The sequence below is a fragment of the Haliaeetus leucocephalus genome, unplaced genomic scaffold, assembly GCF_000737465.1.
Source record: "Haliaeetus leucocephalus isolate CR32 unplaced genomic scaffold, Haliaeetus_leucocephalus-4.0 Scaffold656, whole genome shotgun sequence".
In the NCBI taxonomy this organism is placed as follows: domain Eukaryota; kingdom Metazoa; phylum Chordata; class Aves; order Accipitriformes; family Accipitridae; genus Haliaeetus; species Haliaeetus leucocephalus.
In genome coordinates, this window is record NW_010973092.1 from 19,910,809 (window position 1) to 19,925,254 (window position 14,446).

Consider the following 14,446-nt stretch of genomic DNA (forward strand, 5'->3'; position numbering starts at 1 on the left):
GGGGGGGTGCGCTCCGGCGGCGCGGGGCCTGCCGGGAGGGAACGGAACGGAACAGAACGGCACGGCACCCCCGCCGCGGGGGCGGCCCTTGCGGGCGAACAAAGCGGGCGGCTCCTCAGGCGCAGAGCGGCCGGGCTGGATCCACCCGCGGCGGCAGCTGGGGGCTGTCTGCGATCCCCGGGCGTTTCTCGCCACGGCGGGTACGCGGCCGCTCTCCCGGGAGGGGTAGAGCCCGCCCCGCCTCGCCTCGCCTCCGTAACCGAGGTGGTGTCGGGGGAGAGCGGCTGAAGCTTTACGGGTTCGCCCGGTTCCCGCTGAAGCCAAGCGGCTCCGCGGGCCTCGGCGGTCGCCGCTACCGAAAACGCCGGCAGCGAGAAAGGCGTTTCGGGGAGCGACCCCCCTGCCGCCCCGCAGACGTGCCTGCCCGGCCCCGCGGAGCTGCCCCTCTCGGCCAGGGCCCTGCTGGTTCTTCACGCCGCGGTGCTGGCCCGCGGCGCCGGTCGGCTGGTTTCAGGTCAGCTCCGGCGCGGTGCTTTGAAGTGTTGGTGTCGGACAGCGCTGGCATCCCTCACGGATTCGATTGAGAAATCTGTTTATTATACGGAGTGTAATCGCTTGATAACTGCCGCTCGCTAATCTAATTAGATAACGAGGAACTCGGCCAGCGCTCCTGACTCACAAGAGTAATCGCGAGTTAGTAAACAAATAACACCATCTTCTGCAGAAGTTCAAAGTACTCCCTGCTGCGCTAAAACGGCTTTGCTTAAACTTCAGCTGCTACTAAAGTCCTAATGTGCTGCTCGCTGTTCTCTGCTGCTTTTGGGTGCTTGAGGCAAATACCTCATATTTATTCCTCTGGATTTTTTCAGTCAAGGGTAAGGACCTGGGTTTTGCTATACAGAATTAGGCCCGTTGACCTTATCTTCTGAAGTAGGCGGTAGATAATCTTCTTTTGTGATTGGGGTTTAAATGCAAAATCTTCAATCACAAAGCTTTGAATTTTAATGATGGTTGGTCTAGGGTTCTTCATTGCTATAAACGCAACAAAATTCAGAGAAGCGGGTAAATTAATGGACCTTAATGATGTTCTGCAGTAACGAGTTCCACGCTTCATGCAGAAAACACTTTGAGTCAACTGAAAGTCCTGCTGTTACAGGTTTTTTAATTTCTGACATAATTCCTGAGATAAAAATCCTTTTTTTTTTTTCTGTCTTTTCTTATACACTTACACTGCTCTTCCTGCATCACCCCCACCCCCCACCAAAATCCTGGAATAATTTGGGGCTGGATTGCCAATCATAGGACTATGGCAGAATTCTCTGTATTTTCTGTTCCTTAGCACTACTAATGTTCTATTTCCTGTTCTAGTGTAAGGAGATTCGAGATCCTCTGCTTTCCACCTACTCCCAGATGGAAAATGTATTATTTTTATTCACGATGGTAGCGTAGCCTGTCACTGTGGCTTCTTTTCTGCAGCAGCCTTCTTAGATTGTGACTTTTTGCAAGACTAAAGCGGCATTTGTATCTCCTCCTCAGAATTGCCTGTAGCTCTTGACTAAAAAGCTTGTATCTAATACCAGTGAAATGAGACTAATCTTGTCCTCGCAAATAAGCACAGAAAGCCAACAGGTTTGTATCTTGAAATGGAAAGCTCCCTATACAGTGTATTTTAGTACAAGTTGCAGAAAATCAAATTACAAGGAGTGCTGCGAGTAAGGGACTGGCCTGGGGCTTCCTAACCGTTCATGCAGGGTAAGTGTTAGTTGATGTGTTTTCCTGTGGGAAAACATGAGCGGACTTGGGGCTTCATCAGATAAACTTCAGATATTCAGGCTGAGCCTTGGATCTTTCTTGAAGATAATGATCCACATCGTCCTTGGGCAGTAATGGAAAAAGTTGTTTCATTCCAAATGTGAAACATTGCACTTCTCTTCCCTCCCTTCTAAAGCAAATGGCTTGTGTTCTATGGGAAACTTAAGAAATTGGAAAACTTGCCCATGATTCGACAAATTAACCTTTCAAGCTTTTACACAAACAAGTAGGGGTGTTTTAATTATTATTTTTAACTTTATGGACTTGTCTAGATGCTGTCTTCTTTGTACAGAAGTTGCCTGGAATGTGGCCTGAGTACCTTACAGTAACCTTGCAGTTATTCATCTGTAGTGTAAATTGTTGGTGTGCAAAAAGCCTGGTGGAATATTAATGTCGAGATTCACTCCACAAAACCAAGGTGAAAAAGCTTGCCACTATTAAAAAAAAAAAAAAGAAGAAGAAATCAGGCTTTTTAGACTCTGAGGTCTTTTATTTCTTTTAGTCCATCCTGTTTGTTAGCTTGTGAACAGCTGAAGTTACTTAAAGCAATTTCAAGCTTGAGTTGGGGTGTTAAATGCAATGTGTTTTCCTGTTTCATGTTAAATGCTGCCAGTAATCCTTTGCAAGTTTGTTTTGAAAGAACATGAAAAAGAACCTGTTTTCTCTTGCTAGAATACCCGGGTTCTTGTCTCATTTGTTGTACTTCCTAAGGAGCTAAAGTGACTTCCGTACTTGGGTTTGCCTTTGATTTAAAAACCTTGAATAGAGCAAACCAGGCAAGTTCCTTTTTCTTTGTGCTTTTCTTAATTGATCTTTTGGATGTGGCAGGTTTTTGACCTGGTATTATCAAGAATACATTTCGAACCAAAACTTGCATTAATTCCACAGATAATAGGACCAACTGAAATACAAAGAGAAATAGCTGCTACGTGATAAGGCCTTGTACTCTAATGCCAGTGGAGGCTATATTTTGATAGCCTCTTCTCCAAATAAGTCATTTTTTTGTTTGCAGACAATGAGCTAAAACATCGAGTTGTGAATAAAGTAGAAATACTTACTGCTGCATCATTTCATTGTGAATTTTTAGCACTGGAAAATCATTCAAGTTTGGGGTTTTTTGGGTTTTTTTGAGCTCATTGCCTCACAGGCTTTGTATACTATTGTCAAAATATTTAACACTGCCAGTATTGGTATCTAAAAATATTCAGCTTTTCCACTATTAATACCTGTACTTAAGCATGGTATAAGAAAATCAGCAGCATTGTCTCATTTACTTTACAACACAAATAAGATCTCCAGTAAGAACCCAGGCTGTGAGCAGACTTGGGTCTCTGAACTCAAGAGTTAGAAGCTTCACACAGGCCTGATGGAAAGGCTGCAATACCATTCTTACGACAAGGATTCAGACCAAATGTAGGTTTTGTCCTGCTTTTGGCGGTGGTTAGGTGGAAAAAACACGTTTGCCAACTGTACCTTCATTCCTTGAGTTCAGCATGTTGTGATATCACATATCGTGGACACGCAGAAATGCTGAGTGCTCTTCAGGCGTGACTCAATCCATATTAATGAAGTGGGATGACAGGCAAGCACGTACTGTCTTCCAGTGCCTTATGGTGTTCTTTACCTGAAGCTTCTCCATCAGTGGGCTTTTGCTAACGAAGTAGCTGTAAGAACTGTTGTGCCAGCTTGGCTCTGTGAGGAATCGGTGCGTATTGGTTTCTGCCTCGCTTGCAAGGTTTCCCAGCGGTGAGATGGCTGTGAAAGTTGGTTCATGTGATCACATGGAACATCCTGTAACTGAATTTGGGTAGGCTAAAAGTCATGCCAAAGTTTCCCCTACTGTGGGTATCCTTGGAAATTTCCCTGAAGTGTTGCCCACCACCTCTGAAACAGTACGGATGCTGAGCAGTTCATTTCCAGGGGAGTTTGCTGAAACTTGGGTGGGAGTTTTAAAAGTATTTTGGAAAACAAATTTTCCCTTTTGTTTCTTGAATGTTGCCTTAAATACTTTCCTACTGGCAAGTATGCATGCTTTCTGGTTTTTTTCCCTGTCACTTTTTATTGGTCGTGGTGCTTGGCATTTGGTGAGGTTTAATTTGGGAAAGTAATTTGTCACTCGAATCTGCATACAATGGAAATGGTGTTTCTGATACTTTTTTACTTGCTGCAATTAGCAGAGCTCCTCTGCTACAGTCACTGTAAGGCTACCTGGAACCTTCAAATACAGGTGCAGCCTTCCCTTGGGCCAGGCTTATGCAGAAGCAGGGTGATGAGCAAATCTGCACATCTTTAATTACCACATTTCTTAATTGCAGACTTCGAAACAAAGACGCAGCCATGAAAGATCCAAGTCGCAGCAGTACTAGCCCAAGCATCATCAGTGAAGATGTGATTATAAATGGTCATTCTCATGAAGATGACAATCCCTTTGCGGAGTACATGTGGATGGAGAACGAAGAGGAATTTAACAGGCAGGCAAGTAATTTCCCTCGATAAATGTCTTGTGATGTGCCTTACCATTTTCTAGCTGAAGGGGGAGGCGCTGTGGCTTAGCAACTGGGGTACAAGCCTGGGAATCCTTTAGAAAAGGGGTTTTTAAGATAGGCTTGCTAAAATAATCCTGGGGAACATTTTATCTGGCAATAAATACTTCTTTTTTGTAATCTTGATGGAAAATATGGGAAGTGCAACATGTTCTAATGTATCCATTGATTCCCTACTTCTGCAGGAGGGAGAAAAAACAAAATAGTTGACAGACTTTATGTGGCACTTTGGAAGGGACAGGTCTTGCTAGGCTGCTGAGTTGCGGAGGTTTTACATGTGCAGACATGCCCGCTGTTGTAGTTCTGAACTGGATACGTCCAGGTGCATACCTGCCTCATCAACAGGGCTGTTGTTCCTAAGGGAGTTGGTGGATGTAGCTGTTGGGTGACAGTCCTCTTTTTTGCTTAATACTTAAGTGTCTTACAGCTGGCCTTTGCAATTGGGTTGGAAGGAAGCCTTAACTTCATATTTCACCTTGCATCTGGACGCAGTTCTCTCCTTTGGAGGCTGGGAACAGCCTACCTCTTTCCACCGCCCCTTTCTTAATCAAAACTTGATCTTTGTACTCACGTAGCTGCTTTCTCTGCACTCCAGCACAGTATGGCTGTGCTGAAGTCTGAGCTTCTGAAATAGGATACATCTGTTGCTCTCTCTTTAGGGTGCCAGCAGGGCACAAACGTAATCTGAAATTCAGGTTGCTCACAAAATCTAAATTCTCTTGTGCAATATGCTAGGATGGTCTCAGTGTTGTTTCCTGTTTGGTGAGTTTTTCCTCCTGGGGACTGTGCTGTAGTTAGCATACAGGACGTGTAGTTCTTGGGGAAGCAGCTGAGAGTTCTGCTGTGAATAAAGTATTTTTCAGGTACAGACTCCATTTTCAGAGAAGAAGAAAAGTGGGAGCACGAGGGGAGAATGGTCTTATTCAGGCAGGCAAACACAATGTGGCAGCCTGGTCGCCTGCCACGGTAGGCACATCTCTCTGGGAACCTGAACAAGTTAAACTTGGGCTGGAAAATACAAAGAGGCAATATTAATTTCAAGACGTTTGGGGAATTAAATGTTATTTAGTACTTCTGGAGCTGCCATTGGAGGCACTTGTAGGTGTACAACCATGTAACAAAAAACCTGGAGCTGGGCAACCCCTGCTGTAATACTAGCTTGTGGCTGTGTGCCCACGGCTGCATTTTACCTGCACGCAGGATGGAGACAGTGCCTCACAAGAAGGATTGATTGGAGACCGCTGTCCTTGCTGGAGTGCTTTACTGGGGAAATCACCAAGTCGGTGTTTCATGCGGGGTTTGAATTGTCCGGACACAGGCTTAGAGCATATGGTGACGAGTCCCTGTTCCCCAAAGCTGTGCATCTTGAGCACCAAGTGAGCTGGTGAGTGTGTTTGCCCCAAGCACAGGGGACCTGGATTTTATCGGAATCCCGAACTCTGGCATTAACTTTTTTGATTTGGTATTTGTGGTATGTAACCTAATTTCCACTTTAGGATCGAGTACGTGTTTGATTTCAGAGTGAAGGATAGATAGGAAAACTTGTTCGAGCTTCCATTGAGTGAACTTTTAAACATGTCCTGAATCATTTTTCCGCTCTGTTATGTCTGGCAAGTCATTCACACCAGCTTCTGTTTCCCTGCTTTCCACTCTTAAGTACTGCGATGCAGGGCATGGAAAATTTGTCAGGATGAACTCCCTCCAAAAGCTTGTTTACTGAACAACCAAGCAAAACTTTCCTTTAATCTTTGCAATGCGTGTCAGTTCTGCATCAGTTGATGGGTCCTGTGTGTAGTACAGCAGGTCAGCATTTTTAGCAACTGCAAAGATCATGTGGAGTTCCTTAGGAGAACTGCACTGGGCGAACACATAATCTACAGCCAAGGAGGTGCTGCTTGTTCCTCATTCAAAGTGATGGACAGTGGTTTGTTTTTTTTCCCCAAGAATCTTGTAGGACACTTACTGAGGGAGTGTGCCTGGCTGCATGTTTTGTCCCTGGTTCCCTTCCTCACACTTGAAGTCAGTTCAGTCCAGACTAGTTGGTACAACTGAAATTTTCACCTGAAACTAACATTTTCCTTCTCCTTGAGCTCATAACAAGCTGCAAACAGAACAGCTAGGGCTGGGGTGTTCTCCTCCCATTCCCTTTTAACTGCAGCCCAAGTTCCAAGCACTTCTATACATTAAAAAAATCAAAGCTGCTTGCCTTCCTGCAGCGCAAGCATGGTGTTCTGCTAGAAGTCCTGTTGCATAGCTAGAAGGAAGGTCAGCTAGGTGCACAAACCTTGGAATGAAAACACAGGCTCTCAATAAGTTTGCTGATGAAGCGGTTTCTTCTCATTGTATAGATCGAAGAGGAATTGTGGGAAGAAGAATTTATTGAGCGCTGTTTCCAGGAGATGCTGGAAGAAGAGGAGGAGCACGAATGGTTTATTCCAGCCCGTGATCTCCCACAAACAATGGATCAAATCCAGGACCAGTTCAATGACCTTGTTATCAGTGACAGCTCATCACTGGAGGATCTGGTGGTAAATTCAGTTTCTCATCATACTTCTAAAACTTGACATCTCTCTTTGTCCAAGGCTGATTTTTGTTGCTGATAATGGCTAGAGAAAATCCTTTATGTGTAGGCCAGAGACTCTTAAACCATGTGTGGCTATGGTGGAGGGGGAAATGTGGGACAGTTGGGCAAGGGATGTTTCCTTGAGTGATGTGACCTATTCAGTGGTTTTCTTCGTAACCGCATGGTGCCTTTCCTCACCCATGATATAAATTCAAGTGGCTTTGGGTATGCATACCATGTTATGAAAGAAAGGCAGTGAGTGAAGCATGCTGACCCTGTGAAGTGCCATTTGGTGACAGGACTGCAAAAGTTTAATTCAGCATCTGTCAACACTTATATGTTGGGTAGGTGCGAGTCATATTCTAAGGTATGGTTTGGATCATGTGAACGATAGCAGATCTCTTTGTAGAAATCCTAAGGAAGAGGAAAGCAGCTAAACTATGATTATTTCCCTGTTTCTTGCTCTATGACTTCTGTTTGGAGCTTAACTAAAAAGGAAAGGGCAGTGTGTACATTATTTTCCCTAACAAGTTACGAAGTTACTGATACAGAGTACAAAACCCACACCATCGTGTCACACAATGGCTGTGAAATTCAGGTGCAAACCCCTACTTTTCCAAGCTTAAGCAGCTGCAGGCAGCAGTTTTAGACTCAATTAAGAACACAAAAGCCTAATCCTCCATTTCTTTGTGATAAAGAGCTCATTCTGAAGGTGCTGGCTGCCCACCTATAGCAGGTGGACAAAGCAGGACGTTGTAGAGCAGCAGCTTACCAAGTGAGAGGACTGGGTAGTCACAGACATAGAATTGTAAAAAATCAATACAGCGCTCGTACATGTTAAATTCCCAGAAGCGGCTTAAGTTCCTGCAACAAGTCTCCTCTTGCTTAAATAAGCAAGATCTAAAAGCCTCATGGCACGTTTTAACAGTTCAACTTCAGAAAAAGCTATTTCAGCATTAAGCGAAGTTGCTGTATTTGATGCGTGCCTGTGGTTTTCTTGTTTTTTATTCCCTGAGCCCTCATCTGACTGAAACGTCCAGGTGGTGCTAAGGAAGGATGGGTAATTCAGGTACTAGCACAGAGAAGTGGGCTTTTCTAGCGATTATAGAGACTTTTGGTATATGCAAAAACCCAATTATATGCCTGACTGTTACTCTAAGACTGTAAACTGTTCTTAATGCTGTCTGCCCAGAATTGTATTCAGGATGAAAATAATGATTCAACTAGACTTCTGTTTTTCCTTTCCTCAGGTCAAGAGTAATCTGAATCCAAACGCAAAGGAGTTTGTTCCTGGGGTGAAGTACTTAAATATTTGAGTAGACTGGGCCCTCTCTTGGTGGATGTAGCACAATTTCCACACTGTGAAGCCAGTATTAGAAGATTTAATTGTAAAAGCTCTCTCTTCTTGTCACTGTGTTACACTTATGCATTGCCAAAGTTTTGTTAGTCTTGCATGCTCAATAAAAGTGCTGAGACTGTTATTAAGTAAATCTGTCAAAAGTTTAATGGAAACATAATTGGGCCCTGGCTTTCTGCAAAGGAGGCAGTGAGGTAAGAAGCACCAGTCAAGTTGAGACAAAGTACCACGTTTATAAAACCTTCTGCAGACTCTGTCTTTTTAAATAGGACTTGGAATTTGCTATGGATGGTCTGTTTTTAACTAAAGATGTGTTAACTGGTGCTAGTTTGCACCTGATAATGCCTTAACTTAAAAATGAAAGCAAGGATATCTGATTGTTAGGCAAATTAGCTAACTTTCCTTTGAAATATCAGTATTGTTACTAATGTTAATTTTTCCCCTTAAAAAACTTCATGCTCCTTTTAAGCAGCATGAGATTTAACAGAAATTTTACAGACCTGTACAGAGTCGTAGATCTCAGCTACTGAACTAACATCCAAGCGATTGGAAGGAAGAAATTCCCTGTACTTTGCAGTATGTTATCATGTTAGAAATGTTTCACTTCCTGATTATGTTAAAGGAGATGTGAGTTTCATCACAATTTCTTCCAAGAACCCAGATATGTGCATAGCACTGCCTATGTAACTTTTAGCATACAACTTTATTATAGCTGGATTTAACCAAGAAAACCCTAGCATTAGTGATTTGAGTGGTGCTTTTCCCTTGCTTTGTTTAATCATCACTACACAATAGTCTACAGCACAACAACTTTTTTTTTTTTCTTTTAATAAAGCTAGAACAGTTTTGGCTTCTTAAACTTCATATTCGGGTAGGTTAAGCTGCCATACGTGTTCAGTGTGAATAGTGTTTAAGTTGAAAATATTGTAAAAAAATTATATTTTTTCAAAAATATTTAAAAAAATAAATAATAGTAGAACTGATGTGGTGGCTGTCTCATGAATATGCATCTCACATGGAAACTCATTTGGCAGCATGCAGAGGAAAGGGATGACATTATGGATACGGTGCCTGTAAGGCTGTTTGTAACATGATAGCCCAAAATACCCACCTGAGGTTGGACTTAAACTGTTCTTTTATTTCTTTCCTCCCACTTTATGCGCTTGCCTGGGCATATTTTCCTTCGTTCTCACCACTGCTAATCCCAGTTCAGCTCCGCTGCTGCTGGCAGCACGGGCAGTCCTAGTTAACAGCTGATGGCACTATATAAAGCGTGCTGTTGGACACTTTGGCATGGTGGCTGTTGGAGCTGGAGTGCTCTCAGTCCTGTAAACCTGAGAGCTGCAGGAGGCTGTGGGTGAGTTGTGTGGCTGCAGCAACAGCCTCCAGCAGTCCTCAGAAACCAGTCTGATCCACTCTTGCTTCATAACTTTGCCCAGCTTCGCTGTTAATATTTTTTTTTTTTCTTTTAAGCTCCAATTAAACCAAATGGAAACACTTCAGAAATTATGCAGTACTGCAGGATGGGAAGAGTGAGATGAAGCCTTTACGCAGGTGTAACCCTGCAGCATGACCACATCGCTGCATCAGTCTTGCTCCAGATGGAAGAATCCCTCTTAGAGGAATTCAGTCAGACCAACTCATTTTGCTGTTGCTCTGCAAAATGTTAATTGTAATTATCCTGGGCTCCTTACTAAGTGTTACCTTCCCCTTTCCTAACCTGAGATCTGGCCTTCATAGAAGCAGCAAAACTATTCTGGCGTTTCCACTAACTTGGAGATAGTTTAGACTCGAGCACCTAAAGACAGAAGGTCAGGAAATAACATACTACTATGCCCCGGCTTATTTTTAGCTGGAGTGGGAGTTTCACCAGCGAACCCCTGCATGGCTGGCAGCAGTTGCTTGTCGGTGAGCTTCCTCGCGGAGTTTCAGCCCGGGTGCGATTAGCTCGGGGTGATTGGCAACTGAATGCTGCTGCTAGGAGCCAGCTTTCTGTGAAAGAGCCAGCCCTACTATGGTTTGGTTTCTTTGCTTTTATTTCCCTGCTGTATCCCAGCCAACTACAACACCGGGAGGTTTACTGAGGAGGTGAACCTCCCGATTGATGGTCTCTGCTGGGATGGAGCTGCTTTTCTCCATTACAGCCCCTGCGCTGCTGTGTTTGGGGTTTGTGACTAAAACAGATTTGATAGCACCGTGGTGTTTTGGCTGTTGCTGAATGGCACTTGCGCAGCATCAGGGCTTGCTCTTGCTCTTGCTCTGGCCCCAGCAAGCAGGCCGAGGGTGGGCAAGAAGCTGGGAGGGGACACAGCTGACCAAAAGGGTATTGCACACCATGTAACGTCATGTTCAGCAGCAGAAGAGTGAGGGCTCTTCCGCTGCTCAGAGCCTGGCTGAGCATTTGCATTTGCATCACTTAGGGTTTTTTGGTGGTTATTTTTTTCCCCTCTTATTAAACTGTCCTTGTCTCAACCCATGGGTTTTCTCATTTCTGCTCTTTTTGCTCAGGCTGGGGAGCAAGTGCATGGCTGTGCCACCACGCTGGTGTGGACCGACCGTGACAGGGTCATGCAATGCTGGCTTCAGCTTTTCGATTTTAGTGCTAAACCCAAGCCCAGAAATGGGCTTGACTCTGTCAGCCATTGCAGTGAGGCCGTTGGATGCCCTGTGTGCCTGCTGCTGAAAACCAACCGGCTGCATGAGGCAGCGCTTCGCTGGAGCGGCCGGGATAAAGCCGTCTGTCTGGTGCTCCCCGGAGCAGGACAGGTTTGCCAAGGGCTCGTGCTCAACCACCCCTCCCGCTGCACCGGGTTTCGGGCAGAAGCCCACCGCACACGCGGTTGCTAGAGCTGGACAAAATCGCGTGTCTCCGCGGTGGGCAGCCCGGGAGGGAGCGTGGAAAGCAGCTGAAGCCTTTGCAACGCAGAAGGGACGAGGGGACGGTGCAGGACGCAGCAAAGACACTGGTAGGGCAAGTGGGCTTGCATTGTTTATTTTATTATTTTTAATGTATGATCTTAAAATGGGCATCCTAATGCTGGTCTGGATACTGTACCCACACAGAGCCTGCTTCAGCTGCCGGGTAGCCCTGCTGAAGCTGAGGGCACAGCATGAAAATCTGTGGCCCCAGGTGGGAGTTTGTGGCTCCGGCCATCTCTGATGGTAGCTAACGAGCTTCAGCAAGTGCTGAATGAGTCTCAACCAGCTAAAGCTTGAGGTGAAGCAATGACATGGGAGGTGGTGGTCCCCAGGCCTGTACCCCAGGAGCTCGGGATGTCCCTGAAAGGCAACTTGGAGTTTCCCTAGCCCTGTGTTCAAGACGAGCACCAGAAGCCTTGGCTTTGGACTTGGTGGGTGCTAACGAACACCGACAGCACCCGCGGGAGCTCGGCTCGGCTTCTCTGGCGCCGGGGTGTGATCCCTCCCCTCGCTCAGACCTTCGTGCACACAGAGAGCCCGTCCGCCGTACCCTGCACGTCTGCGGCCGCCACGTCATCGTCGCTGCCCCGCGCCCGGGCCTTAAACCCCGTGAACACCGGGCAGATGGGCACACGCTTCAACCACCGGCTCCTCCTCACCACGCTCATCCCGAAAGGGAAGTCATAGCTCCTCAAGCTGGCTCTCGCCGTGCTGTCTGAGTGCGCGCCCGCCTTCCACTGCACCAGCCCTCGCTCCTCCTGCGTCCCTGCGGCAGCCGGCACCGTGTCAGCTGAGACCCCCGGTGCCTGCCCGCCCACAGAGGGGATGCCCAGCATCAGCCCCCCCCTCACCCTGCCATCCCCTCTTGCAGCTCAAATGAATCTGCCTCCAATGCCACCCCCCCGCTTCCTCCCCCTGGCTCCGACTGCTTTAAATACCCGGGATGGTGTTGTCCAGGATGAAGGCGATGGTCCCCCCGACGAACATCTCTGTTGTTAGCAGCACCGTCAGTATCTGGTCCAGCTCGGGGACACCTGCGAGAGCACAGGGACTGAGCCGGTGCCTGTGAGATAAGCTGGATTTGCCCAATTAATAGCTGCTTGCCAGGGGTGGGCAAGTGACTGTGAGCTCTGCCCTCCTCTCTCCCTAAACACCCAAAATTGGGGCTTTTCATGGCAGGTGGGTACCTGTGTTAATGGCCTTGGGTTGGGAATCCAGGTAGTTTGGCAGCGTCAGCCCAAAAAACATGGCAAAGCCCAGCACGAAGAGATTGCGGGAGGAGTTCATGTCGACGAACTGCAGGTTGGAGAGGCCGACAGCCGTGATCATGCCTGCCAGCAGAGACGGCGGCTGCGTTGCAGGCAGGCAGAGATGCCCACGCTGCTGCTGCCGGCTGGGAGCCGGGCATTGGGGTGGGCTGCCCGCGAAGGCAGCGAGGGGCGTTCAAATGCAGGTGTGGTTCAACCCGAAACCTCAAAGCCCGTCCTGCATCCCTTGAGCTCGCCAGCCCCCAAATCTCTGGGGAAATGGCCCAGGGCTGGCGATAACAGCACTCCGGGTTTGAGAGGCGGCTGCGGCGAGGTTACCGAATAAGGTGCAGAACATCCCGCCGAGGATGGGGTCGGGCAGAGAGGCGAACAGCGCCGTGAACTTTCCGATGGTCCCCAACACGAGCATGATCCCGGCCCCGTACTGTATCACCCTCCTGCTCCCCACCTGCACGAAAAGACCAGCAGTGGGTGATGGCGCCTGTCGTTCCCCCCCCCGGCTGAGCCAGGACCCCTGCCCGGTCCCGGTACCTTCGTGATGCCCAAGACGCCGATGTTGGGGCTGGAGGAGGTGGAGCCGTTGCCAGTTCCCAACAGCCCCGCGATGATGCAGGAGATGCCTTCGGTGAAAATGCCTCTGGGGACCAACGCGCACGGGCTGGTCTCCACCACCGCTCTCCCGCAGCATCCCTGCCCGGTCCCCAGGGATGCCACGGCACGGGCAGGGTACCGGCGTGAGGCTGGCCGGCTGGCTCTACCTGTTAATGGCATGCACGGGGGGAGCGGGGGCTCCCGCCAGCCGGGCGCAGGAGTAGTAGTCCCCGATGGACTCGATGATGCCCGCCAGCGTGGCGCTGAACATGCCCAGCACGGCTGCCGAGGTCACTGTGGGCAGACCCCACTGGCCTGCCCGGGGGGGTGGGCAGAGCGGGGTGTCAGGGTGGGGGCACGCAGCCCCTCACCAGTGCCGCTTTGGGCCCCCCCCCCGGGCGCTTCCCAACCCTGGTGATGCCGTGCCAGGTCCTTGCCTCCCCCAGGGCAAAGGGGTATTGGCAGGACCTGGGTGCCATGGGGCCGCCTGGCACTCACAGGGGTAGGGGACCCGAAACCAGGGTGCCACGGACAGGATCTCCCCCCGGGCGTCCGTCCTGGCCTTGTAGCCATACGCCTCGGGCCGGCTGGGGAAGACGCCGGTGCACGTCAGCACGTAGCAGAGCAACCACACCACCATGATGGCCAGGATGATCTGCGGGGGCAGAGACCAGGGACACACTCAGCATTGCTTGCAAATCCATGTGTGGAAAAAGGGGGGATTTTTGGGATGCCCCAGGACCCGGCAGCTCCTGTACAGTCCCTACCGGGAACATCTTGAAGATCTGGACGCGGAGCAGGACGAAGCCGCTGCCCCGCCGGTAGCCGGGCAGGCAGATGTTGACATGCCGCAGGTACTGGGCAAACAGGACAATCAAGAAGATGGTCCTGGGGTGGGGAGGAGAGGAGAAAGACACCGAGGTCCTTCATGCCCCTGGCATCCTCCTGGCTCCACGGTGGACACCCCAACCCCCTTGTCCCCCCCCGTCCCCGTGCCGTACAGCGCGGCGATGCCCCAGTGGGAGCCGGCCCGCTCGCCAGCCGCCTGGAAGACGGAGAGCCCGATGAGGGAGACGGTGGGGGTGACGGTCAGCGGCCCGATGTAGCTGAGCAGCGCCCCGGGGAGCCCCAGCAACCCGATGGCCACCTCCACCAGGCTGGACACCACGATGGCCCCCTGGATCTGCAGGCCATGGGGGAGCGGGGGGGGGGGTCAGTAGCCCGCCGAGGATTTTGGGGTCCCCCGGGGCGGTGGTGGGGTGTACCTCTCGCATGCGGGGCTGCCAGACGTGGGAGGTGTTAAGCGGCAGAGTCCAGTTGCCGTAGATCTGCTCTGGGGATGGAGGGGAGGTGAGGTGGTCCCTGGGTGCGGGGGGGGGGGGGCAGCTGGACC

General features: G+C 49.1%; 2 protein-coding genes across 2 annotated transcripts in view; one reads left to right on the forward strand and one right to left on the reverse strand.

Annotated features, from left to right (window-relative positions):
• PAIP2 (poly(A) binding protein interacting protein 2) overlaps nucleotides 1-9,258 on the forward strand; it is a 9,516-nt gene extending 258 nt beyond the window's left edge. Inside the window, exons 2-4 of the mRNA XM_010579169.1 lie at nucleotides 4,128-4,287; nucleotides 6,704-6,883; nucleotides 8,169-9,258. Of these exons, the coding sequence (XP_010577471.1) occupies nucleotides 4,150-4,287; nucleotides 6,704-6,883; nucleotides 8,169-8,234 (384 nt within the window). The 5' untranslated portion in view covers nucleotides 4,128-4,149 and the 3' untranslated portion in view covers nucleotides 8,235-9,258. The remainder of the gene's footprint in view (nucleotides 1-4,127; nucleotides 4,288-6,703; nucleotides 6,884-8,168) is intronic.
• A 2,448-nt stretch (nucleotides 9,259-11,706) lies between these two features.
• SLC23A1 (solute carrier family 23 (ascorbic acid transporter), member 1) overlaps nucleotides 11,707-14,446 on the reverse strand; it is a 3,206-nt gene continuing 466 nt past the window's right edge. Inside the window, 11 exon segments of the mRNA XM_010579254.1 lie at nucleotides 11,707-11,960; nucleotides 12,133-12,228; nucleotides 12,382-12,525; nucleotides 12,781-12,910; nucleotides 12,994-13,099; nucleotides 13,221-13,368; nucleotides 13,552-13,708; nucleotides 13,821-13,941; nucleotides 14,055-14,246; nucleotides 14,317-14,387; nucleotides 14,389-14,446. The exon segment at nucleotides 14,389-14,446 is cut by the window's right edge and continues 45 nt beyond it. Of these exon segments, the coding sequence (XP_010577556.1) occupies nucleotides 11,707-11,960; nucleotides 12,133-12,228; nucleotides 12,382-12,525; nucleotides 12,781-12,910; nucleotides 12,994-13,099; nucleotides 13,221-13,368; nucleotides 13,552-13,708; nucleotides 13,821-13,941; nucleotides 14,055-14,246; nucleotides 14,317-14,387; nucleotides 14,389-14,446 (1,477 nt within the window).